Source organism: Aythya ferina, assembly GCF_964211825.1.
Source record: "Aythya ferina genome assembly, chromosome: 4".
Lineage (NCBI taxonomy): Eukaryota > Metazoa > Chordata > Aves > Anseriformes > Anatidae > Aythya > Aythya ferina.
The window spans coordinates 197,282-223,226 of NC_140300.1; the positions used below are offsets into that span (position 1 = coordinate 197,282).

General features: G+C 47.6%; 1 protein-coding gene and 3 long non-coding RNA genes across 10 annotated transcripts; all 4 read right to left on the reverse strand.

The window, feature by feature from the left end:
- Window positions 1-1,076: 1,076 nt before the first annotated feature.
- On the reverse strand, window positions 1,077-2,961 carry LOC311435411. Its single transcript, XR_014692123.1, has 3 exons — window positions 2,885-2,961; window positions 2,309-2,454; window positions 1,077-1,237 (listed from the first exon to the last, which is right to left on the reverse strand). It is a non-coding gene; the product is annotated as an uncharacterized lncRNA (long non-coding RNA).
- Window positions 2,962-3,727: 766 nt separating this feature from the next.
- Window positions 3,728-4,557, reverse strand: LOC311435412. Its single transcript, XR_014692124.1, has 2 exons — window positions 4,466-4,557; window positions 3,728-3,782 (listed from the first exon to the last, which is right to left on the reverse strand). It is a non-coding gene; the product is annotated as an uncharacterized lncRNA (long non-coding RNA).
- A 3,132-nt stretch (window positions 4,558-7,689) lies between these two features.
- LOC311436350 (uncharacterized protein) lies at window positions 7,690-16,089 on the reverse strand (the record flags this gene model as incomplete). The annotated part of the gene is made up of 8 exons (XM_084518427.1): window positions 7,690-8,063; window positions 8,173-8,266; window positions 8,652-8,701; window positions 8,823-8,935; window positions 10,805-10,858; window positions 11,129-11,169; window positions 12,781-12,872; window positions 16,081-16,089. 6 exons carry the CDS (start codon window positions 16,087-16,089, stop codon window positions 8,672-8,674), a joined length of 339 nt encoding a protein of 112 aa, XP_084374553.1. The 3' UTR covers window positions 7,690-8,063; window positions 8,173-8,266; window positions 8,652-8,671.
- Window positions 16,090-17,378: 1,289 nt separating this feature from the next.
- Window positions 17,379-24,082, reverse strand: LOC311435410. 7 transcript variants are annotated; one of them, XR_014692119.1, is made up of 6 exons: window positions 22,897-23,226; window positions 21,330-21,431; window positions 20,546-20,645; window positions 19,716-19,789; window positions 19,140-19,285; window positions 17,379-18,068 (listed from the first exon to the last, which is right to left on the reverse strand). It is a non-coding gene; the product is annotated as an uncharacterized lncRNA (long non-coding RNA). The 7 variants fall into 7 exon arrangements; XR_014692121.1 differs by lacking the exon at window positions 22,897-23,226 and adding an exon at window positions 21,550-21,672; XR_014692118.1 differs by lacking the exon at window positions 20,546-20,645.
- Window positions 24,083-25,945: the final 1,863 nt, after the last annotated feature.

Consider the following 25,945-nt stretch of genomic DNA (forward strand, 5'->3'; position numbering starts at 1 on the left):
TTGTACGTACCTCCTCAAGAAGAGAGAAGATTTTTTTCACGATCTTAAAGAAGAGATCCAAACGGATATTAGAAACAGATCTTGTAAATGCATTTTCAGTAAATCTCAACAGCCAAAGGAAAAACAACAAAGCCTAGAGTTTCCCATTTCTGCATACAGTAATGCACGTAAGAAAAAAAAGCCAGCATACCAATAATTTGAAGTGATATCGATTAGCTGATATTCAAATGTAACGCTGAATTTTGTTCTCTTAAAAGAGCAGTATCTAGAAACACCTGCCCTTGGAAAATGCAGACTAGGTTTAATCAGCAGAGAAGCCTTGTATCTCCACGAACACGCTGCCATGATCAGCAGTTAATAGAAACAAAGGGATACCGAGCCACGTTTCAACCTAGAGCTGTCATTTTTGAAAGCAGAGGTTTAAGATAACTACTCTTTACAAGATGACCGATCTATGTGGAGCATGAGCACGATTGTCTCGTATAAAGTTTAACAAAAAAAAAAAAAAAAAAAAAGTAGCGCCAAAGAATGAACCGGACACCTTAGATGTGAAACAACAGTATTTTTTCATTGGTTTCTGTGTTTTCTTCTCTGAACCAACTATGAAAACACGAATGGCGCTGTGACTAAGCCTGCTTAAGAGTGCTGCAGTAAGGACAGTGAGGATATAAAGTTGGACTGTGAATACATGTACTTACTTTCTTGTTCTTCCACTACTTGTACACGACTAATCAAAAATCATTCCAAATCTGAGGTTTTATTTTCAAAATAGATCCTCATTTCAAGAAAAAGTCTTCTGTACCCCTAGCCTATTTTTAATACACTAATAAAGAACTTACTTCTTCCACGTTTGCGAACCTCTTTCACCACTCTGATTTTAATGCCAGCATCGCTTCCCTCCAACATCGTAGGTGTTATTTTAAATCAATTTGGCACAGATTCAGAAGTAGACTCCATCACTCGTTTTTGGTCATCTCCAGCCACGCTGTAATTTAGAGGCCCTCGAACAAGTGCATTGGTACCAGGTTTACGATCCAAGCCGTCTTTGCATCATTTAAGCAATTGAACTCATCATGTAGAGAGTCTAAGTCACCAGGTGACATTTCATCCTCTCCCTTAACAGCTGGAACCGAAGAAGCCATTTGCACAGACAAGCCATCAATTTGCTTTTCCAGCAACTGACAGTTTTCTGCTTTCTTCTCTCCATTACCATCTTGGACAGTACTGATACCAGTGTCTGAAAATTAAGAAGGAGCTTAGTAGTGCATATAACTGCAGGATCAAAAAACACAGAAGGACGTTATTCTGCATCCCTTCTTGTTGAAAGTACTGTGGAGAGAGTTACTCAGCACTGTCAGATCACTTCAGTAGTTTTATTCACCCTTTGACGCAACCACAGGAATACCTCCTTTTGGGCTGCTACCGTCTCATATGACTGTCGTGAAGTTATTTGCTGTATTCCCATTTCAGTGACTAAAGTAAACTAAAGTTTCCCCTCCTTCCCCGAGTTCCAGCAAATTTTTCTTTCGACTCTGCTGCAACAGGTGGGTAAATTACTATTTGTGAGAAATTTAAAAATTTTTTTTTTTTTTTTTTACACACTTTCCTTCCCCACTTCTCCCTTCCCCACTATAGAATACACAAATGAGAATTAAAAGCTGAAATGAAATCCTTGCTACCGCCAAACCATCGTGGTGAAAGGTTTCAGCACTTTTTAGAAACAGTTCCAAATTATTGCTCATTCAGGACTTCGTTACCTATAGCAACAGCCTGTTTGTCTAAGCCGACCAAAGAAATTCAGTCCCAATTAACTCTAAAACTTACGTGTCCTTTTGAATTAACACAGAAAGCACGGAGACCTTTTTTTTTTTTCCTGCACATTATGTCCATTTATGACCACACAAGTTCCTGTACTACAACAACTCCAACATACTTTTATTTGTTGGCATGCCTTTGAGGTTCAGATATGGTGACGGAGATCCAGCAGCACAGGGTGGCCCTTTCCCACCAACATGGTTTGTCACAACAGTGACTGTGGCCGTCGCAATAGCGGCGACGTGCTACGCCTTCTCTCTTTAGTGATGCTGGAGTATTGGGCTCTCCAGGACGCTTGATCTTATTCTGAGGCCCAGCAACAAATTTATCTGCTTCATCTATCATCGTACCCTGAAAAGACTTTTTTTTTTTTTTTTTTTAATATAAGTAAAAAACAATTGCTTCGTCAATTCACTACCAGAGTATTTGCCTCCGTGTTACAATTCAGTTACTTTTCAAATAATGATACAGCAGATAGCAAGACTTCTCCTACCTTCTCATCCTGTTTGAACAGACTGCCAAGTGTATGAAGAAGCCTTTTTGGTTGATCTGGATCAATCTCCCGAAGGGGTGAAGGCATCATTTTCAACTACTCCTGATGATTTCCCCTTTGAGCAACAGGAACGCCGTGAAGGCAGTCTGCAGCAGAACAAGGTATCTAAATTTAGTCTACCTTAAGACTAAGGAAATACAAGCCTCGCATGCTTCCATTTCCAGTGTTAGCATTTAAGATCTAGAAATCACTATTTCCTCCCTCTACAAAACAAAGGAAAAGCAAAAGGCAAATAAAGCCCCTCTTTCCTTTCACCATCACTATAAGAACATCTACTGCATCCTGTTGCACAGGAAAGCTCACCCATGAAACTGAATTTTCAAATTCCAAGCACGCACAACATGTTTTGTGACAGAAGGCAGAAATTTCATTCTTTTCCTTCGGAATCTAGGGAAGGACGACTGACCCAAGAAACGATGCAAAGTCTACTTCCTCTCCCACACCGAGGACAGAAACACTACTTAGGTGAATTAAATAGCTGTACCAGAATATTAATAAATAATTGTGTCCATTTACCTTCATCCTGCCCCACGATATCCCTGTGTGTTTTCAGAAGATTGGTTCTCATTCCGGTTAGCTGATCTAGAAGACTGTGACAAGACATATCATATGCATTTCTGAATGCCCGTGGCTTCAAATCCTAGTTTTATAATAAAACAAGTAACTTTCAGTTAACCCGCGAGTTCTCACGCACAAAGAAATTGCTCTGTGGGCTGTACTACCGTTAACTACTAAAAAACAAAACAAAACAAAACAAAATTCCAAAACAACTTCAGACATTCTGAACGTATTCTGAAACAACTTTCTTTCCATCTCTCCGGAAAGAGCTTTCCTCCTATCTGTGACAAAGGAAAAAAAAAAAAAAAAAAAAAGTTGTGATCGCGGGAGTCGTTACACAAAGCCACACTCTGTGAATTCACTACTACAGTTAAGATCATTTTTAGTCAAAAATACCTCGGCAGCAATGCTATCACTGCAAACATAGCGTTGCCAAAAAAAAAAAAAAAAAAGAAATTCAACTCAAGATATAGGAGAGGGCGAGCTAAAAGCACAAATAACATGACCGATGGAGGCTGCAACAACCACCTGGTAGACGGTTGTCCACAGCCCTCGGATTGCACGGTCGTCTTTCCTGACAAACGAATACTGGAAGAACAGAAAAGATACACCGTGTGTCCGCAAAAGCCTTCGGGGAGACTACTGAAAGGAAAACCAAACCAAAAAACTAGGAACAGCAAGTGGCGTATACGTCAGTTTTGTTAACAGAGCACCACTAATGTACCAGGAATTTCCACATTCTTCGCCCCTCCTCTACCTTGAAAACGTCACCCAATTCTGTCAGTGTCTTCACCATCAGCATTTATTTATTTATTTCGTTTTTCACGTGGACATCCGAGGAAAACATTTCGAGTCCCTGTCATCGAGGAAGAAGAGGAGAGGGGGGGGAAAAAAAAAAAAAAAAAAAGAGAGATGAGGGGGGAAGAAGCACTGCCATTCCTTTCCTCGGTAACGCGAGCAAAAAGCTCAGGCGCTCAGCAACAACGTGCTTTGAAAGATAAAACACAGAAGAAACTGCACGTTATTTAGTCTCAGCTATAGAGTCACGTGTATTTGTACCTGCTCATTTATTCATCTGCCAGTGTATTTTAGTACAAACGCTACAGAACATAGAAACCGCAAGGTTACTACTACCTTTTGTGACCGACGCGATCTTTGGCAGGAACAGCTATCGAAAAAGAACCAACAAAATCCCCTTCGTCGACAGCCATCCGAACCTTTATCGTCTAACAGCAGTCCTACAAACATCCCCTGGGATGCTCAACTCCTGAAACTTTCTGTTCAACTTGAGGCAGAACAAGCCCTTACCCTGGGCACCTTCACCCAGCTCTCCACTGCTAGCAGAGTAGCACCCTGATACTGTCCAGGACGCGCTGCAGCAGCCTACTCGCTTACGCGTATTTACTGCAGCCTGGTTCGAGACGCGCACAGAGGGACCCACGAAAAATCCACCCTTTCCTTCAGAGAAGTAAATACATACATACATACGGACGACACGGTAAGGAAGAAAAGCTGAACACACAGCATGCGGTCCTTTACCGTGGGGCAGATCCAGCATCAGCACAAGGAGCTTTGGGGCACGTGAGCGATCATCTACACCGGCCATCGCGACAAGCCAAACTCACGCACACGAGCCTCGACCTAAAAACACAGAACACATTAAGTTCCTTTATAGCTTATGGAAGTAACAACCAGCATCTTAGATGCAGTTGGATAGTTGGATTGCATCAGCTTAGGGACTGCCTCCTTCAAAACGCACAGGGGGGTGGGGAAACCAGTCTTGGAAACCTGTTGCCTAACAGGAAGGAGACTGTTGTCTTCTCCTCCATAGGTGACGTTCTTCCAAGCATCGTCCTGCTCCTGGATTTTACCAGCCGCGACGGGATGGTCCTACCGGCGTGAGTCGGGAACGCTTCCCACGGGGTTTCTGTGACACTGAAGTAAGTTTTCCGCAGGTACAAGTAACGCAGCACGAGACGGCAAGGAAGCTAAGGCACCGTCTGCAGCACAGCACGTGTGCGATATTGGGCCTGAGGGGACCAGTCAAAGCCTGCAGTAATCGCTGAACAGGTGGGCAAGCAGGGAGCCCTACGGGAAACAAAGCTCACGTTCTGCAAAGCTCTTTTCCCGTCAAGAAGACGGCCTTTTCTATTCAGCGCATTTACTGAACTTTAGGCTACTTCCCATTCGCTTTGGCAAGTTAGCCTTTGCGTAAGCCAAGAGGTTTTAAACTGCCAAGCACCACTGATGGTTCTTGTTCTCCAACAACAGGGAATTTCAATCAGGGCACTCGTTAACAGGAAAGCCTGGCTCTGTTTCACACAAATCACGTACCTAAACCACGGAGACAGGAGTCTGCAGGAAGAACTCTTTAAAAGGTGAACTTAAAGAGAAGGATACTACTCATTTTTCCACAACTTCTGCAAGGACTGCGGCAAAAAAAGGCTGAACCAGGGACGTCTCTATCATCATCCCCTCTAGAATTCAGCAACTCCATACAGTTATGGGGCAAATACCACAGCTGCAGCGCAAGACAAACAAAGACCTCGAAGGTCACGTTTCTGCCTGCGTACCGAGTTCCGCTGGGAAGACCCCCCACCTCTGGAAAGACCCCCAGCCGCTCAACTCCCAAGCAACATTGCCACGGCCAGTGCTTACGCAGAGTTTTGCTCTCTCTCGCTGCTCAGTACAGGCCCAAGGCCTCCTTTATTGCACACAGTTCAAGCAAAACTCTTGGGACATAACCAAGAGACAGACAGACAGACAGACAGAAATTGCCTCTCACGTCTGTCCTCACTGACCGCAACCAGCGTCCTGGAAAGCCCCGCAAGCACCGGTCTATTCCTAGGACAACTCCGAAAGCTGAGGCGGGACAAAGTTTAGCCTCTCGTACCAAAGACTGAGCAACAGACAGAGCCTGACAGGCCAGTTCATTCTAGGTCTAAGAGGCTACTACGACTCGGCAGGCACTACGTGCCTTCCTTCCCTTTGCGCTTCCCAGCGCCGAGCAGCTCGCGCTTCCGCAAATTCAATGAAGCCTTGGAGCCGGGGCTGCAGGAAGCTTACGAGCACGCCTTGATTCCACCCCGAGGTCGCTGCGACTTACCTGGGCAGTCGGGACGGACGGGCTGCTCTCTCTCCTGAGAACCCTGCGACCGCAGCACGCCAGCTGCGGCTTTCCTCGCTTTACCCGGTGCCCCACCTTCGCTCGGCAACAAACCCCGCAGGGGTCCTAGCGGCGGGGAGCTGCTTCTGCCCCGGTGAACCGCAGCACAAGGAGAGAGCCGGCTGTCAGGACGCAGGGAGAGGAAAGCCTCCGGGGCGCGGCGCGGCGCAGCCCAACGATCAAGCGCAGCGAGGACCCGCGCCCGGCCTCAACACCCCCCGCCCCTGCCGGCCCGACGCTCCGAGGAGGCACCCCCGGAGGCTCTCGCTCGCCTCACCGCCGGCAACCGCGCTCGCCGCCAGCGGCAACCTGCGCCTCCCGGCGCGCACGGCCCGGCCCCGGCCCGGCCCCGGCCCGGCCGCGCAGCCCGGAGCCCACGTGGCCGCCCGGCAGCGCAGAACTACAGCTCCCAGCATGCCTCGGGACGGAGCAGTCCAGCCAATCCAGAGGGGCGTCGGCCACGCGCACGCAACGGCACCTCCTCCTGCTGCCCTCTCTGCCCCCCCCCGCCGCCGCAGCCGCCCCCCTCTCCCCTGTCCCCTCTCCCCCAGCCCCCCGAAGCCGCCCCAGCTCCTCTCGTGCTCCGAGCATCTCCAGCATTTCAGGAACTGGAACCCTGGAACCGCTGACGTCTGGCACGTGTCAGAAACGTGGCAGGAGACGTACTCTGCTGTCGCAAGGCACTTGCAAAGCCGGCCCGACAGCTGAAGCAGACTCACACAGTCCACCGAGCAACTCGGGGCCCCCACTGCTGTCCACTCACCCTCATGCTTCGTTCAAGCTTCCGTGCCTACGCCCTGAGCTACAAGAAACAAAGAGAGAAGGTCACATCCACAATGGATACGCAAACAGTGCGGCACATGCAGAGGACTCAAACACAGAGACCGGAGCCAGACAAATAAAACAAACAAACAAACAAACAAACTGAAGTCCACAAATGCCACAAGGCCGTGAATGCATAGCAGCCCCGGCAGGGGTAATGACAGACATACCCTTTGCAGATGAAAAAGGTGACCCTGCTCAGTCTCTTGGTAATACTGCACCAACACGGTCAAGCCTCTTGTAGCATGTCATCAAGCTGGTTTTAGTCCTCTGGAGAGTTACACAAGTGGGTTGATTCATCTAGAGATTAAAATACAGATCAAACACAGGAGCGTATCCCACCATCCCAAAAAAAAAGTGAGCCAGCAACCTCTGCTACATATCCCTCTATGAAGTGAATTCCAAGCCCTTAGAATTCCAGAAATCCATAGACTCCAGCCTGCCTAGAGAACCCGGCAACTGACTGAAGGAAAAACAAAGCACTTACCCCCAAAGAGCAGCCCAGGCAGAAGGAGCTCTCTGACGGCATACTTGGGGCTCATATACCTTTTGGTCCCACCCAGCACCCAAACCCAATCACCTGGGAAAGGGGAGGGGCAAAGCACATGAAAGTAGAAAGAGGAGGAGCAGCAGCTGTGGTTTATTTACTTATTTATAAGACTTAGCTCAACAGCATGCAGAGGGCAGACAGGAGAACTGGGGTGTTTCTAGAAGCAACAATCCCCATGCTTTCGCTGCAGCTTTGAATATTGAAAGGACAACACAACCAAGCAAGTAACTGAAGCTTTTTCAGCTCGAATTAGCTCAAACTTTTATTTACGCAGAAAGAACAATCTAGGAGCAGAACAGATTATACGCCAACAAAATCAATTCCGTTCCACTCGCAGCAAAAATCACTTACTTCAGCAGGCTATCTGAGAACCAAAAGGCTATGCTGATGGGTCAAAACACACTACAGGACACTGGGGCCGGGCCCTCCGCTGCACCCACTTAAAACCCATCCCTACACTCACCAAGGTGCAACCCCAACCCGAACACAGACGCAGCATTTCAGCCTCAACACAGTTTCCAGAACTGCTGGAAAGCAAGCTTCATCCTCAGCGAGGCGTGCTCAGGCTGCACAGGAGGGGGCTTCGGGCACCTCTTTGCCTACCGAAGAAGACCGCCATCAGCACCTGCTTTGTTCCGATCCTAAAGGCTAACATCACAGCCCACGTCGCCTGGGACACCTGATAAACAGAAGAGAAAGCAGCCATACCGTTTTCAAGCCGTCCCTGCACGTGTCGCTCCTCGATGATCTGCAACCTCTTCTCAAATCCTCAACCGCTTCTGTGGAGAGCCTGCCATGGCACCTGCAAAGCAAGACCCTTCGCAGTCACCTCGTGCTACTTGGCAGTTCTGCTCCAATCCAGCTCACAAACAGCCCGCCCTTCCCGTGCTGCTCTTCAGAGTGCAGCTTGGCCCCTCTGAGCCTGTGCGACACACCTGTGAAACAAAAAGAAAAGCATAGGCTGAAGCAGCATCCAAAGCCACAGCACAGCTGGGACAGTTACTCTCATCTGCTCCCTAACCTCTGCTCCCTCACCTGCCCTCGAGGCAGATGCTTCCATCTGCTCTCTTAGGCCAGCTACAACACCCCTGAAATATCAACAGGATTTTTACTGTACTTTGTGCAGTTAAGTAACTGCAGTGACAACTGCACCCCTAAAGTACCTGCTACATCTGTTCATCGCTCACCTTGCCAAAAGCAGCTCCGGTCAAGTCCCGCGTTGTACACTGTGTTTCAGCTTTAACAAATGAAAACGGTCACAAGATAATCATTCAGCTGCCAGCATTAGCACCCATCCCTCAACAACACAAAGGGACCCCGTTTACAATATTATCATTTCGAAACAGCAGCCCCCATACCTCAGCACACCTCAGAAGTAGACCAAGCCAGTCACCGAGCTGCCTACGGAGCGCTGAACAGTTCCGGAAGGAGCTCTTTCCTGTGACAGGTTCCTCCAAAGGTTTACACTCTACTGGGGACAGGAGAGAAATAAAAATAAAAGTTTCAAAAACCCCTTATCTGTAAGCTTTCAAGATTCCACAGACCTCCTCCTCAAGCACACCGTTCAAGCACTATGCGAGCAGCTGCTCACAAGCAGCTCAACTCTTCCCCCCCACACGCACATCTGACAAACACCACAGAGATGACTGTGCCTGCTGCCCTTCAGTACGTGCGCAGAGGCAGACCAGATGTCTTCGCCAACACAGTCCGGACAATGTATTAGCACACCCATGCACTGCCACGTTAGCTGTCATCACTAACTGCCAGGCAGGACAGCTCCAGACCAAACACATACACACACAGCCACGCCACAAACACTACAAACAAAACACACAACACAAGGCGCAAGAAAAAGTGACCCCCGGAGGGAAGCCCTATGGCAACAGCAAGTCACAACAGGTGCTCTGCACCAGACCCAAGGAGAGACTCAAATGTCACGACACGCGACTGGAAGACACTGCCAGAACTGGGGTGATGGAGGCCTAAAAAGCCTTCCTTCAAGACAAGAGACCAGAAGGATGGGGACTGAAAACCCCATATGATTCAAAGATCGAAGCCGAAATTCCTTTAAGCGGTATATTCTTTATTGCAGCGCTGGATGCACGGGGGGATCTCTCCACCTATCGTGCATACCCAAAGCAGAAAGCAGTCTTGAATTTATACAATCAATCTATCAATATTCTACCGGCGCCTATACATATTCATTGCCTACCCCCGCCTTCCCTCGCTTCTCATGCTAATTAGCCTTTTGGCACCTTGCGCCTGAGTAGAGCCTCCCAAGAACTGTGGGCAGGGGCCTTTGGGACGTGGGCAGGGGTCTTTGGGAGGAAGACCCCGAGTCTTCCTCACATTGTACTTTTCACCTTTGGTCAGGAATCCGCTGAGTTGGCATGTTTCTTAATCGCAAGAGCTGGCTGTTGCTAATTCTTCCCTTTGTTGTGTCTTTATAATGAATTCCAACGTCCAGTTTTGAGATTTATAGTCCTTACATTTGTTTCTCTGTCCGTCTGCCGCTTCCTTATCGTGAGTTCCGGTGTCTTGTTTCGAGATATACAGTCCTTGTCTGGGGACTGTCCTTGCCTCCCCAATACCTCCTTAATCACATAAGACGACGCTTAGGAAATCAATTCCCAAGCAAGAGCTCCTGATGCGGCCCAGATGACTTCCACAAGAGCGAGGATGGAAACAGATGCGATCTCAAACCGAATATGATGCACGAGACCTGAAACAGAACTGCACTTCAAGCAGCGACTGCAAGACAAGAAGTGCTCGGATCAGAGCCACGATGACAAAACAAGCACTGAGGCCCTTCAGCACCGCTACCAAGTCGCCTGTCTGGTCTGTCCAGTGTAAAAAGCTAGAAGGATATCAAGACCCGAGAAGCACAGAACAGACATTGCAGAAGCAACACTACAGGACAGACGAACAGAAGGAAACTGTCCTGCCTGGCGCACGCACTCACGCTACAAAATAATCCCGCTGCTTCTATTAGCCTGGTGACCCAGCCACAAGCAGCCTGAACGTGACCCAGCCTGAACCACCCTCGCAGCGGCACCAAGTATTTTCAGCCAGCTGGCTCCACGCTGCTCTGGCTCCCAGCTCCCATTAGCCACCCCAGATATGCAGATACCAGGTGCCCCCCAACTTAGCTCTCAGGTTGCTGCATGGTAAATTCCCTCCGCCTCAAGAAATACACAGGCACTGGTCGTCATCTTAGTCAATTGCCAGGCTCATCATCAGCTGCAAAAACAGAGTACCAGCATTCACTAGCATGCCGGTCATGATGCCCACCTTCTCCACAACGCTGACTACTGCTGATGCAACATACAACTATGCTCACCTGTTCCTCTCCAAATCCAAGCTCCAACAGTGCAACCAGTATCATCCACACCACCTGGGAAAACAAAGGGATTAAATGATCGTTGCGTTCACAACACATCACCCAATGGTGTGGTTTTTTTGGTGTTGTTGTTTTTGTTATTGTTGGTTTTTGTGTGTGTGTTTCCTGTATTTATTTATTTTTTAGTCTGCTTTAGCTCAACGGCATGCAGAGTGCAGACAAGAAAACTGGGGTGTTTCTAGAAGCAACAATCCCCACGCTTTTGCTGTAGCTTTGAATATTAAAAGGACAATACGACCCAGCAAGTAACTGGAACTTTCTTACCTGGAATTAGCTCAAACTTTTCTTCACATTGAAAGAAAAATCTAGGAGCAGAACAGATTATACACCAACAAAATTGAGTCCATTTCATCCCCAGAAAAAAAATCACATGCTCTCATCCCCTCCTGTACCTCAGCCACTTGCCTACCCCACGTGGCACACGCTTCCATCTGTTCTCTTTACCCACTTATAGCACCTCTAAAAGGCAAACTGGAATTTTACTCTATTGGCTGTAGGAAAATAACTGCAGTGACAACCGCGCCCCAAACTGAGCCAGCAGCCCCTACTAAACATCCCTCTCCTAAGTGAATTCCAAGCACTTAAAATCCAGAAATCCATAGACTCCAGCCTGCCTAAACAACCCTGCAACGGACAGAAGGAAAAACAAAGCACTGTCCCCAAAAGAGCAGCCCAGGCAGAAGGAGCTCTCTGATGGCATGCCTGGGGCTCATATAGCATTTAGCCCCGCCCAGCACCCAAACCCAATCACCTGGGAAAGGGGAGGGGCAAAGCACATGAAAGTAGGAAGAGAGCAAAAGGAGCAGCTGTGTTTTGTTTTGTTTTCCTTTCCTTTCCTTTGTTTTTTAAAATCTGTTTTATCTCAAAAACATTCAGAGAGCAGACAAGAGACCTGTGGTGTTTCTAGAAGCAAAAATCCCCTTTTGCTTTTGCTGCAGCTTTTAATGTTGAACTGATAACGGCACCAAGCAAGTAACTGAAACTTCTTCAACTGGAATTAGTTTAAACACGCTCACCGTCATCTGCAAACACAGAGAACCAGCATTCACTAGCCCTAACCCTAACCCCAACCCTCACCCTAAACTCTAACCCTAGCCCCAGCTCTAGTCCCTAAGCCCAACCCTGGTTCCCGAGAACTTCATTTCCAGGCATGCTCTGGGCGCTCAACATGGCCTCCCGGAGGTCCGGAGGCCCAGAACTACATTGCCCGGCATGCTCCGGGCACCCAACATGGCCTCCCGGAAGTTCGGAGTCCCAGAACTACATCTCCCGGCATGCTCCGGGCAGTCAACACGGCCTACCGGAAGCCTGGTGCCGGAAAACTACACCTACCAGAATTCCCTGGACAGCCAGCACGGCCAATCAGAGGCCGAGTTTTCGAGAACTACATTTAACAGCGCTCACTGTAACCCTAGCCCTTCCCGCCCTTACACAAAAAAGCCTCAAGCCCTATCCCTAAACATCCTCGAAACCCCTACGGACCTAACCCAAACTATTTACCACACTAAACCCCTGAAGTCCTATGCCTAAAACCCCTAACCCAATAAATTAAGACGCTCAAATCCCAAACCCGCAAAATTGAGATGCTCAAATCCCAAACCCCCTTCCAAAAAAGAAAAAGAAAAATCAAGAAAAAAAAAATCAAACAAAACAAAAACAACAAAAGGGGTAGATCTGGTGGCATCTGCCCTGTAACCCTGCAAAAATCACGAGGGACCTAGAACAACAAAGCAAACACACAAAATAACATTGACATCCTATCCATAAATGTGCTATAACAATTAATCACCTCCAAAGAGCTTCAAGCAATAAATGCACATACTACTAGATCGGTTTCCTCTAAAAGATCGTACCAGACCCTGACCCACCAAAAGAACCCTGCATGTAGCTAACAGAAGCATCAACAAAGCACTGACCCCAAAGAGCAGCCCGGGCAGAAGGAGCTCTCTGATGCCGTGCCTGGGGCTCCTATACCATTTGGCCCCGCCCAGCACCCAAACCCAATCACCTGGGAAAGAGGAGGGGGCAAACCACAAGAAAGAGAGCAGGAGCAGCAGCAGCTGTGTTCTTTTATTTATTTATTTATTTGTTTTTTTTTGTGCCTATCCCTAGTTTACAGCATGCAGAGTGCAGACAAAAGAACTGGGGTGTTTCTAGAAGCAAAATTTACCGTATTTATGCCTCAGCTTTGAACATAGAAAGGACAATACAACCAAGAAAGTAAATGAAATATTTTCCACGGGAATTAGCTCAAACGTTAGTGTTAGGTCAGAGGTTGGACTCAATGATCTTGAGGTCTCTTCCAACCTAGAAGATCTGTGATTCTGTGTGATTTACATATGAAGAAAAATCTAGGAGCGTAGGAAATCACACAGCAAAAAAAACAACGACGTAATAAGCAACGCGCATGCACGGCCCCGCGGCCGCCTGCAGTACTCGTTTCCCACCAGCAGGAGGCGGCAGAGGGCGCCCCCGGGCCCCACCGCGCATGCGCCCCCCTCGGCCGCCTGCAGTACTCGTTTTCCACCAGCAGGAGGCGGCAGAGGGCGCCCCCGGGCCTCACCGCGCATGCGCCCCCCTCGGCCGCCTGCAGTACTAGTTCTCCACCAGCAGGTGGCGGCAGAGGGCGCCCCCGGGGCCCCACCGCGCATGCGCGCCCCCCGGCCGCCTGCAATACCCGATTAAAACCAGCAGGTGGCGGCAGAGGGCGCCCGCGGGAGGCCTTGTCGGGCGGATCACAGCTCGCCTACTGTGCCATTCGGAGCTTGTGGCTGTATTTTTTCCAACGTATTTGCTACCCACACCCCGCGGGGCAGCTTGTCTTACAAAGAATTCTCTCTGTTAATATTCTCTTTAAGGCGGGCACGAAGCATCCACTGCTCTTCTAAGCAAGCAACCTTCCTTCTGTGCTCCCTTCGGGATGCAGGACTACGTGCACTCAGATTTATTCCACTCATTTTTCTTCCCCTTTTCATTGGCACAGTCTCCAAGGACGCCTGGCTTTCTTCTCACAGACTCGCGTCCGTTTCAGTGTAAGGCATCTTTTCCCTCCGCTGCTCTAATCCAAATTCAAATTATCCAGATAAAACAATAGCGAGGTAAGAGAGAACTGGCTGAGTTAAAGTCACCATCTTTCTGTAACTAATTTAGCAGACAGCTGTACCACATCAGAGGAGGAGGTTTAGATGCTAACCAGGTCAGGCACATCACGGTCAAGTGAGCGCCCCCGGAATCACTAAAGAAACTTAAGGAAGAATCTACTAGAAGAAAGCTGTCTCCTCTTACCACCACCTATTTAAAAGATAGTGTAGTACAGGCAGTTCTACGTGCATAAAACCACATACACACAGTATACCTGACCCAAGTAAATTCCCTCTGAGAAGTCCACCATTAAGCAAAAGAGGTGTATTGTGGTGACATACAGCTGCCGTGTAATGATCCTGAAGGGATGAATCGCCCTATGTATTCCAAGGTACTCCTGTGGTTCGTTTGTTTTTTTTTTCAAGTACGTTCAACGGTACAGATAAGTACGTTCCCGCTAAGAAAAGAGTTCAGAATTGTTTATAACGAGTTCGTTCCAAGTGTCACTTTCTCACTTAACGTAGTAATAAAGATACGCTGCTGCTTTTGGATTTTATTTCCTTCTTGAATCTCACTGGTGTAATTCCAATGGTCAAACAACCTCTTCCAGAAAGACCAGCCCACTGCTTCACAGGAGAAGGAAAAGATGTCTCACACACGCTGGCTAGTACTAAAAAGAGTAATAGGAAGAGAAGTTCAGGCCATCAATGTAAGTATGTTTCCCTGCCTCTTCTGCTGGCTGGTCAAGTGGAATCCTCAGGACAGCCCCAGTACCTTGTGAAGAGCTTCTTAACGCCAGCACAACTTCAACCTGTCTTTTAAAAGAAAGCTGTTAAAGGAGCAGGAGACTGTTTTTAAATGAGAACAACCGAAAATAAAATTATCTGAAGAGCCACTTACTACTGGCATATTACCGTTTAAAAGGAAAATATTAATTACGTGCAGGTGCTCCAGTCTTCGTTGCATTTTCTGTGATTCACAACATTACCTTTGAACAAAAGAGTAAGAGGAACGGAAGGGAGGATATTAACTCGGGTAACCAAGGATTTGGTAAGCTGGAACTTGGTGTCTTTAACACTTTAGCCTTGGAGCAAAAATGTACACCCTGTACAGGCTGAGCTGACTGATGAGGCAGGTGCTCCAGGGTACGTGCTACCGGGAGGTAAGTAACAAACACATTCCGCAGCTATTACCAGAAGTGGGGTTTCAGGATATGCAGACTGGTTTCACAAAAAATATTAGCGGTCTGTTGGTGACAGACAATTGGAGGAATTCAGCGCTGCCCATTACAGACTCCTCAGATCAGCACTTAACGAGAATTAATAAAACGGTTTATTTTTTTTTTTTTATATATATATATATATATACACACACACACATATACACACACACACACACACACACACCCCTATGTTCAAAAAAATGCATACAGTTAAAATATCAAATTAGTGATCCGGTAACAACACTGTTCAAAACCAATCTCTTTTGTATGAACATTAAAATAAATGCACACTTTTAAAAGCATTTCTTTTTAGTGCTTCCAAAGCACAGCGTGTGCCAAGGCAAGGCCACCTGAAGAATCTCCGTCCTCCTCACGGGATGAAAGAGAACTGAAGTCAGGGACCTGGGAAGCCTCAGGTGCGCTTTCATAATGTCCGCAGATAAAAACAGAAGAGAGTCTGAGGTAGATTGTTTAGTAACCACCAAGTGGTAACAGTCACAGGGCTGTCTTTAGCTTTCATTAACACAACAGCAGTTTCTTTACTCTCGATCTACGCTGAATCTCAAGTTTAAAGGCATGGCTAGCAGTTCTCGGGAACAAGGCCCTCGTCTCTGTGCTGGCAACATGCAATATTACCAGTGCAGGTGTTTCTGGGAGTTTTGTTTGGTTGGTTGGTTTTTTATTGGGGGGGGGGGGGGGGGGGGGGGGACACAACAGATGGGATCTCTCCACAATGCAGACACTGTGTGCATTTGACAGTGCCCCATTTTAGTGCGATCCACTGCCTATTGCACGTAAAACGGCTAATGACAGTATTCAAGTGAGTAAATTCTCACCACCTGCAGGAGGGGCAGCAATGGTTATTTTTTTCAGCCTGTTGAGCAAAGAGCACCCTCCACAGGAAAAAAGCCACACCTTTCATAGCACGTCCCTAAGGTTACAGCCCAGCTTCTGCCGATAGAGGTTCGTAAAGTTAAAGCTCTGCTGCTTCTTCTCGGACTCTGACAGTAAGATCACTTGACCGCCAGGATGGCGAGGGCAACAGCTACGTCCTCTTCCACTCTTCTGCGGCACAGCAAACTCATTCCCGGTCCGTATTCCTCTGGCTGGTACACTATTATCTACCGTTCACCTGATTAACTCTGTTGGGTAGGCTGTTGAACTCTAGCTCCTCTAGCGTTCTCTCTAAGTGCTGTATTAAGACACGATTTTTAAACCTAGGGAAGTAATTTCATTTCTTCTTCCAAAAACAGCAGTTAAATAACTCAGTATTATTTGGCCACGACAAACAGTATTAGCGGAGGCTCTCTGTTTCCAGCATGGAAGAGCTTCCCTCATTTCTGACATCAGAATGGCAAATTTAATTTGATACAGCCATCTTTCCCCAACCCACGCAAATTCTGGGTCTTTCTTCCATAACCACCCGTATCTTTCTATTTCACACTTCAGCTCTAGGTAACGACCATTTACTTCAGAAAATACAACGGCAGTTTGACCGCTGAAACTGTAATAATTTAAGTATGTCAAAACAAAACACTTGTTTTGGAAAAGACTGAGATTTGCTATCATGAACAACGTTAGCGTTTAACTCCGAATCATTCGTATCTATACAAACCTTGCTCCTTCCCTTATAGCAAATTCAATGAAATACTTCTGAGTTTCCATCCGTCCTTGTACGTACCTCCTCAAGAAGAGAGAAGATTTTTTTCACGATCTTAAAGAAGAGATCCAAACAGATATTAGAAACAGATCTTGTAAATGCATTTTCAGTAAATCTCAACAGCCAAAGGAAAAACAACAAAGCCTAGAGTTTCCCATTTCTGCATACAGTAATGCACGTAAGAAAAAAAAGCCAGCATACCAATAATTTGAAGTGATATCGATTAGCTGATATTCAAATGTAACGCTGAATTTTGTTCTCTTAAAAGAGCAGTATCTAGAAACACCTGCCCTTGGAAAATGCAGACTAGGTTTAATCAGCAGAGAAGCCTTGTATCTCCACGAACACGCTGCCATGATCAGCAGTTAATAGAAACAAAGGGATACCGAGCCATGTTTCAACCTAGAGCTGTCATTTTTGAAAGCAGAGGTTTAAGATAACTACTCTTTACAAGATGACCGATCTATGTGGAGCATGAGCACGATTGTCTCGTATAAAGTTTAACAAAAAAAAAAAAAAGTAGCGCAAAAGAATGAACCGGACACCTTAGATGTGAAACAACAGTATTTTTTCATTGGTTTCTGTGTTTTCTTCTCTGAACCAACTATGAAAACACGAATGGTGCTGTGACTAAGCCTGCTTAAGAGTGCTGCAGTAAGGACGGTGAGGATATAAAGTTGGACTGTGAATACATGTACTTACTTTCTTGTTCTTCCACTACTTGTACACGAGTAATCAAAAATCATTCCAAATCTGAGGTTTTATTTTCAAAATAGATCCTCATTTCAAGAAAAAGTCTGCTGTACCCCTAGCCTATTTTTAATACACTAATAAAGAACTTACTTCTTCCACGTTTGCTAACCTCTTTCACCACTCTGATTTTAATACCAGCATCGCTTCCCTCCAACATTGTAGGTGTTATTTTAAATCAATTTGGCACAGATTCAGAAGTAGACTCCATCACTCGTTTTTGGTCATCTCCAGCCACGCTGTAATTTAGAGGCCCTCGAACAAGTGCATTGGTACCAGGTTTACGATCCAAGCCATCTTTGCATCATTTAAGCAATTGAACTCATCATGTAGAGAGTCTAAGTCACCAGGTGACATTTCATCCTCTCCCTTAACAGCTGGAACCGAAGAAGCCATTTGCACAGACAAGCCATCAATTTGCTTTTCCAGCAACTGACAGTTTTCTGCTTTCTTCTCTCCATTACCATCTTGGACAGTACTGATACCAGTGTCTGAAAATTAAGAAGGAGCTTAGTAGTGCATATAACTGCAGGATCAAAAAACACAGAAGGACGTTATTCTGCATCCCTTCTTGTTGAAAGTACTGTGGAGAGAGTTACTCAGCACTGTCAGATCACTTCAGTAGTTTTATTCACCCTTTGACGCAACCACAGGAATACCTCCTTTTGGGCTGCTACCGTCTCATATGACTGTCGTGAAGTTATTTGCTGTATTCCCATTTCAGTGACTAAAGCAAACTAAAGTTTCCCCTCCTTCCCCCAGTTCCAGCAAATTTTTCTTTCGACTCTGCTGCAACAGGTGGGTAAATTACTATTTGTGAGAAATTTAAAAATTTTTTTTTTTTTTTTTACACACTTTCCTTCCCCACTTCTCCCTTCCCCACTATAGAATACACAAATGAGAATTAAAAGCTGAAATGAAATCCTTGCTACCGCCAAACCATCGTGGTGAAAGGTTTCAGCACTTTTTAGAAACAGTTCCAAATTATTGCTCATTCAGGACTTCGTTACCTATAGCAACAGCCTGTTTGTCTAAGCCGACCAAAGAAATTCAGTCCCAATTAACTCTAAAACTTACGTGTCCTTTTGAATTAACACGGAAAGCACGGAGACCTTTTTTTTTTTTTTCCTGCACACTATGTCCATTTATGACCACACAAGTTCCTGTACTACAACAACTCCAACACACCTTTATTTGTTGGCATGCCTTTGAGGTTCAGATATGGTGACGGAGATCCAGCAGCACAGGGTGGCCCTTTCCCACCAACATGGTTTGTCACAACAGTGACTGTGGCCGTCGCAATAGCGGCGACGTGCTACGCCTTCTCTCTTTAGTGATGCTGGAGTATTGGGCTCTCCAGGACGCTTGATCTTATTCTGAGGCCCAGCAACAAATTTATCTGCTTCATCTATCATCGTACCCTGAAAAGACTTTTTTTTTTTTTTTTTTAATATAAGTAAAAAACAATTGCTTTGTCAATTCACTACCAGAGTATTTGCCTCCGTGTTACAATTCAGTTACTTTTCAAATAATGATACAGCAGATAGCAAGACTTCTCCTACCTTCTCATCCTGTTTGAACAGACTGCCAAGTGTATGAAGAAGCCTTTTTGGTTGATCTGGATCAATCTCCCGAAGGGGTGAAGGCATCATTTTCAACTACTCCTGATGATTTCCCCTTTGAGCAACAGGAACGCCGTGAAGGCAGTCTGCAGCAGAACAAGGTATCTAAATTTAGTCTACCTTAAGACTAAGGAAATACAAGCCTCGCATGCTTCCATTTCCAGTGTTAGCATTTAAGATCTAGAAATCACTATTTCCTCCCTCTACAAAACAAAGGAAAAGCAAAAGGCAAATAAAGCCCCTCTTTCCTTTCACCATCACTATAAGAACATCTACTGCATCCTGTTGCACAGGAAAGCTCACCCATGAAACTGAATTTTCAAATTCCAAGCACGCACAACATGTTTTGTGACAGAAGGCAGAAATTTCATTCTTTTCCTTCGGAATCTAGGGAAGGACGACTGACCCAAGAAACGATGCAAAGTCTACTTCCTCTCCCACACCGAGGACAGAAACACTACTTAGGTGAATTAAATAGCTGTACCAGAATATTAATAAATAATTGTGTCCATTTACCTTCATCCTGCCCCACGATATCCCTGTGTGTTTTCAGAAGATTGGTTCTCATTCCGGTTAGCTGATCTAGAAGACTGTGACAAGACATATCATATGCATTTCTGAATGCCCGTGGCTTCAAATCCTAGTTTTATAATAAAACAAGTAACTTTCAGTTAACCCGCGAGTTCTCACGCACAAAGAAATTGCTCTGTGGGCTGTACTACCGTTAACTACTAAAAAACAAAACAAAACAAAAAAAAATTCCAAAACAACTTCAGACATTCTGAACGTATTCTGAAACAACTTTCTTTCCATCTCTCCGGAAAGAGCTTTCCTCCTATCTGTGACAAAGGAAAAAAAAAAAAAAAAAAAGTTGTGATCGCGGGAGTCGTTACACAAAGCCACACTCTGTGAATTCACTACTACAGTTAAGATCATTTTTAGTCAAAAATACCTCGGCAGCAATGCTATCACTGCAAACATAGCGTTGCCAAAAAAAAAAAAAAAAAGAAATTCAACTCAAGATATAGGAGAGGGCGAGCTAAAAGCACAAATAACATGACCGATGGAGGCTGCAACAACCACCTGGTAGATGGTTGTCCACAGCCCTCGGATTGCACGGTCGTCTTTCCTGACAAACGAATACTGAAAAAGAAATACTGAATACTTTTCAGAATACTGAAAAGAACAGAAAAGATACACCGTGTGTCCGCAAAAGCCTTCGGGGAGACTACTGAAAGGAAAACCAAACCAAAAAACTAGGAACAGCAAGTGGCGTATACGTCAGTTTTGTTAACAGAGCACCACTAATGTACCAGGAATTTCCACATTCTTCGTCCCTCCTCTACCTTGAAAATGTCACCCAATTCTGTCAGTGTCTTCACCATCAGCATTTATTTATTTATTTCGTTTTTCACGTGGACATCCGAGGAAAACATTTCGAGTACCCTGTCATCGAGGAAGAAGAGGAGAGGGGGGGGAAAAAAAAAAAAAAAAAAAAGAGAGATGAGGGGGGAAGAAGCACTGCCATTCCTTTCCTCGGTAATGCAAGCAAAAAGCTCAGGCGCTCAGCAACAACGTGCTTTGAAAGATAAAACACAGAAGAAACTGCACGTTATTTAGTCTCAGCTACAGAGTCACGTGTATTTGTACCTGCTCATTTATTCATCTGCCAGTGTATTTTAGTACAAACGCTACAGAACATAGAAACCGCAAGGTTACTACTACCTTTTGTGACCGACGCGATCTTTGGCAGGAACAGCTATCGAAAAAGAACCAACAAAATCCCCTTCGTCGACAGCCATCCGAACCTTTATCGTCTAACAGCAGTCCTACAAACATCCCCTGGGATGCTCAACTCCTGAAACTTTCTGTTCAACTTGAGGCAGAACAAGCCCTTACCCTGGGCACCTTCACCCAGCTCTCCACTGCTAGCAGAGTAGCACCCTGATACTGTCCAGGACGCGCTGCAGCAGCCTACTCGCTTACGCGTATTTACTGCAGCCTGGTTCGAGACGCGCACAGAGGGACCCACGAAAAATCCACCCTTTCCTTCAGAGAAGTAAATACATACATACATACGGACGACACGGTAAGGAAGAAAAGCTGAACACACAGCATGCGGTCCTTTACCGTGGGGCAGATCCAGCATCAGCACAAGGAGCTTTGGGGCACGTGAGCGATCATCTACACCGGCCATCGCGACAAGCCAAACTCACGCACACGAGCCTCGACCTAAAAACACAGAACACATTAAGTTCCTTTATAGCTTATGGAAGTAACAACCAGCATCTTAGATGCAGTTGGATAGTTGGATTGCATCAGCTTAGGGACTGCCTCCTTCAAAACGCACAGGGGGGTGGGGAAACCAGTCTTGGAAACCTGTTGCCTAACAGGAAGGAGACTGTTGTCTTCTCCTCCATAGGTGACGTTCTTCCAAGCATCGTCCTGCTCCTGGATTTTACCAGCCGCGACGGGATGGTCCTACCGGCGTGAGTCGGGAACGCTTCCCACGGGGTTTCTGTGACACTGAAGTAAGTTTTCCGCAGGTACAAGTAACGCAGCACGAGACGGCAAGGAAGCTAAGGCACCGTCTGCAGCACAGCACGTGTGCGATATTGGGCCTGAGGGGACCAGTCAAAGCCTGCAGTAATCGCTGAACAGGTGGGCAAGCAGGGAGCCCTACGGGAAACAAAGCTCACGTTCTGCAAAGCTCTTTTCCCGTCAAGAAGACGGCCTTTTCTATTCAGCGCATTTACTGAACTTTAGGCTACTTCCCATTCGCTTTGGCAAGTTAGCCTTTGCGTAAGCCAAGAGGTTTTAAACTGCCAAGCACCACTGATGGTTCTTGTTCTCCAACAACAGGGAATTTCAATCAGGGCACTCGTTAACAGGAAAGCCTGGCTCTGTTTCACACAAATCACGTACCTAAACCACGGAGACAGGAGTCTGCAGGAAGAACTCTTTAAAAGGTGAACTTAAAGAGAAGGATACTACTCATTTTTCCACAACTTCTGCAAGGACTGCGGCAAAAAAAGGCTGAACCAGGGACGTCTCTATCATCATCCCCTCTAGAATTCAGCAACTCCATACAGTTATGGGGCAAATACCACAGCTGCAGCGCAAGACAAACAAAGACCTCGAAGGTCACGTTTCTGCCTGCGTACCGAGTTCCGCTGGGAAGACCCCCCACCTCTGGAAAGACCCCCAGCCGCTCAACTCCCAAGCAACATTGCCACGGCCAGTGCTTACGCAGAGTTTTGCTCTCTCTCGCTGCTCAGTACAGGCCCAAGGCCTCCTTTATTGCACACAGTTCAAGCAAAACTCTTGGGACATAACCAAGAGACAGACAGACAGACAGACAGAAATTGCCTCTCACGTCTGTCCTCACTGACCGCAACCAGCGTCCTGGAAAGCCCCGCAAGCACCGGTCTATTCCTAGGACAACTCCGAAAGCTGAGGCGGGACAAAGTTTAGCCTCTCGTACCAAAGACTGAGCAACAGACAGAGCCTGACAGGCCAGTTCATTCTAGGTCTAAGAGGCTACTACGACTCGGCAGGCACTACGTGCCTTCCTTCCCTTTGCGCTTCCCAGCGCCGAGCAGCTCGCGCTTCCGCAAATTCAATGAAGCCTTGGAGCCGGGGCTGCAGGAAGCTTACGAGCACGCCTTGATTCCACCCCGAGGTCGCTGCGACTTACCTGGGCAGTCGGGACGGACGGGCTGCTCTCTCTCCTGAGAACCCTGCGACCGCAGCACGCCAGCTGCGGCTTTCCTCGCTTTACCCGGTGCCCCACCTTCGCTCGGCAACAAACCCCGCAGGGGTCCTAGCGGCGGGGAGCTGCTTCTGCCCCGGTGAACCGCAGCACAAGGAGAGAGCCGGCTGTCAGGACGCAGGGAGAGGAAAGCCTCCGAGGCGCGGCGCGGCGCAGCCCAACGATCAAGCGCAGCGAGGACCCGCGCCCGGCCTCAACACCCCCCGCCCCTCCCGGCCCGACGCTCCGAGGAGGCACCCCCGGAGGCTCTCGCTCGCCTCACCGCCGGCAACCGCGCTCGCCGCCAGCGGCAACCTGCGCCTCCCGGCGCGCACGGCCCGGCCCCGGCCCGGCCCCGGCCCGGCCGCGCAGCCCGGAGCCCACGTGGCCGCCCGGCAGCGCAGAACTACAGCTCCCAGCATGCCTCGGGACGGAGCAGTCCAGCCAATCCAGAGGGGCGTCGGCCACGCGCACGCAACGGCACCTCCTCCTGCTGCCCTCTCTGCCCCCCCCCGCCGCCGCAGCCGCCCCCCTCTCCCCTGTCCCCTCTCCCCCAGCCCCCCGAAGCCGCCCCAGCTCCTCTCGTGCTCCGAGCATCTCCAGCATTTCAGGAACTGGAACCCTGGAACCGCTGACGTCTGGCACGTGTCAGAAACGTGGCAGGAGACGTACTCTGCTGTCGCAAGGCACTTGCAAAGCCGGCCCGACAGCTGAAGCAGACTCACACAGTCCACCGAGCAACTCGGGGCCCCCACTGCTGTCCACTCACCCTCATGCTTCGTTCAAGCTTCCGTGCCTACGCCCTGAGCTACAAGAAACAAAGAGAGAAGGTCACATCCACAATGGATACGCAAACAGTGCGGCACATGCAGAGGACTCAAACACAGAGACCGGAGCCAGACAAATAAAACAAACAAACAAACAAACAAACAAACTGAAGTCCACAAATGCCACAAGGCCGTGAATGCATAGCAGCCCCGGCAGGGGTAATGACAGACATACCCTTTGCAGATGAAAAAGGTGACCCTGCTCAGTCTCTTGGTAATACTGCACCAACACGGTCAAGCCTCTTGTAGCATGTCATCAAGCTGGTTTTAGTCCTCTGGAGAGTTACACAAGTGGGTTGATTCATCTAGAGATTAAAATACAGATCAAACACAGGAGCGTATCCCACCATCCCAAAAAAAAAGTGAGCCAGCAACCTCTGCTACATATCCCTCTATGAAGTGAATTCCAAGCCCTTAGAATTCCAGAAATCCATAGACTCCAGCCTGCCTAGAGAACCCGGCAACTGACTGAAGGAAAAACAAAGCACTTACCCCCAAAGAGCAGCCCAGGCAGAAGGAGCTCTCTGACGGCATACTTGGGGCTCATATACCTTTTGGTCCCACCCAGCACCCAAACCCAATCACCTGGGAAAGGGGAGGGGCAAAGCACATGAAAGTAGAAAGAGGAGGAGCAGCAGCTGTGGTTTATTTACTTATTTATAAGACTTAGCTCAACAGCATGCAGAGGGCAGACAGGAGAACTGGGGTGTTTCTAGAAGCAACAATCCCCATGCTTTCGCTGCAGCTTTGAATATTGAAAGGACAACACAACCAAGCAAGTAACTGAAGCTTTTTCAGCTCGAATTAGCTCAAACTTTTATTTACGCAGAAAGAACAATCTAGGAGCAGAACAGATTATACGCCAACAAAATCAATTCTGTTCCACTCGCAGCAAAAATCACTTACTTCAGCAGGCTATCTGAGAACCAAAAGGCTATGCTGATGGGTCAAAACACACTACAGGACACTGGGGCCGGGCCCTCCGCTGCACCCACTTAAAACCCATCCCTACACTCACCAAGGTGCAACCCCAACCCGAACACAGACGCAGCATTTCAGCCTCAACACAGTTTCCAGAACTGCTGGAAAGCAAGCTTCATCCTCAGCGAGGCGTGCTCAGGCTGCACAGGAGGGGGCTTCGGGCACCTCTTTGCCTACCGAAGAAGACCGCCATCAGCACCTGCTTTGTTCCGATCCTAAAGGCTAACATCACAGCCCACGTCGCCTGGGACACCTGATAAACAGAAGAGAAAGCAGCCATACCGTTTTCAAGCCGTCCCTGCACGTGTCGCTCCTCGATGATCTGCAACCTCTTCTCAAATCCTCAACCGCTTCTGTGGAGAGCCTGCCATGGCACCTGCAAAGCAAGACCCTTCGCAGTCACCTCGTGCTACTTGGCAGTTCTGCTCCAATCCAGCTCACAAACAGCCCGCCCTTCCCGTGCTGCTCTTCAGAGTGCAGCTTGGCCCCTCTGAGCCTGTGCGACACACCTGTGAAACAAAAAGAAAAGCATAGGCTGAAGCAGCATCCAAAGCCACAGCACAGCTGGGACAGTTACTCTCATCTGCTCCCTAACCTCTGCTCCCTCACCTGCCCTCGAGGCAGATGCTTCCATCTGCTCTCTTAGGCCAGCTACAACACCCCTGAAATATCAACAGGATTTTTACTGTACTTTGTGCAGTTAAGTAACTGCAGTGACAACTGCACCCCTAAAGTACCTGCTACATCTGTTCATCGCTCACCTTGCCAAAAGCAGCTCCGGTCAAGTCCCGCGTTGTACACTGTGTTTCAGCTTTAACAAATGAAAACGGTCACAAGATAATCATTCAGCTGCCAGCATTAGCACCCATCCCTCAACAACACAAAGGGACCCCGTTTACAATATTATCATTTCGAAACAGCAGCCCCCATACCTCAGCACACCTCAGAAGTAGACCAAGCCAGTCACCGAGCTGCCTACGGAGCGCTGAACAGTTCCGGAAGGAGCTCTTTCCTGTGACAGGTTCCTCCAAAGGTTTACACTCTACTGGGGACAGGAGAGAAATAAAAATAAAAGTTTCAAAAACCCCTTATCTGTAAGCTTTCAAGATTCCACAGACCTCCTCCTCAAGCACACCATTCAAGCACTATGCGAGCAGCTGCTCACAAGCAGCTCAACTCTTCCCCCC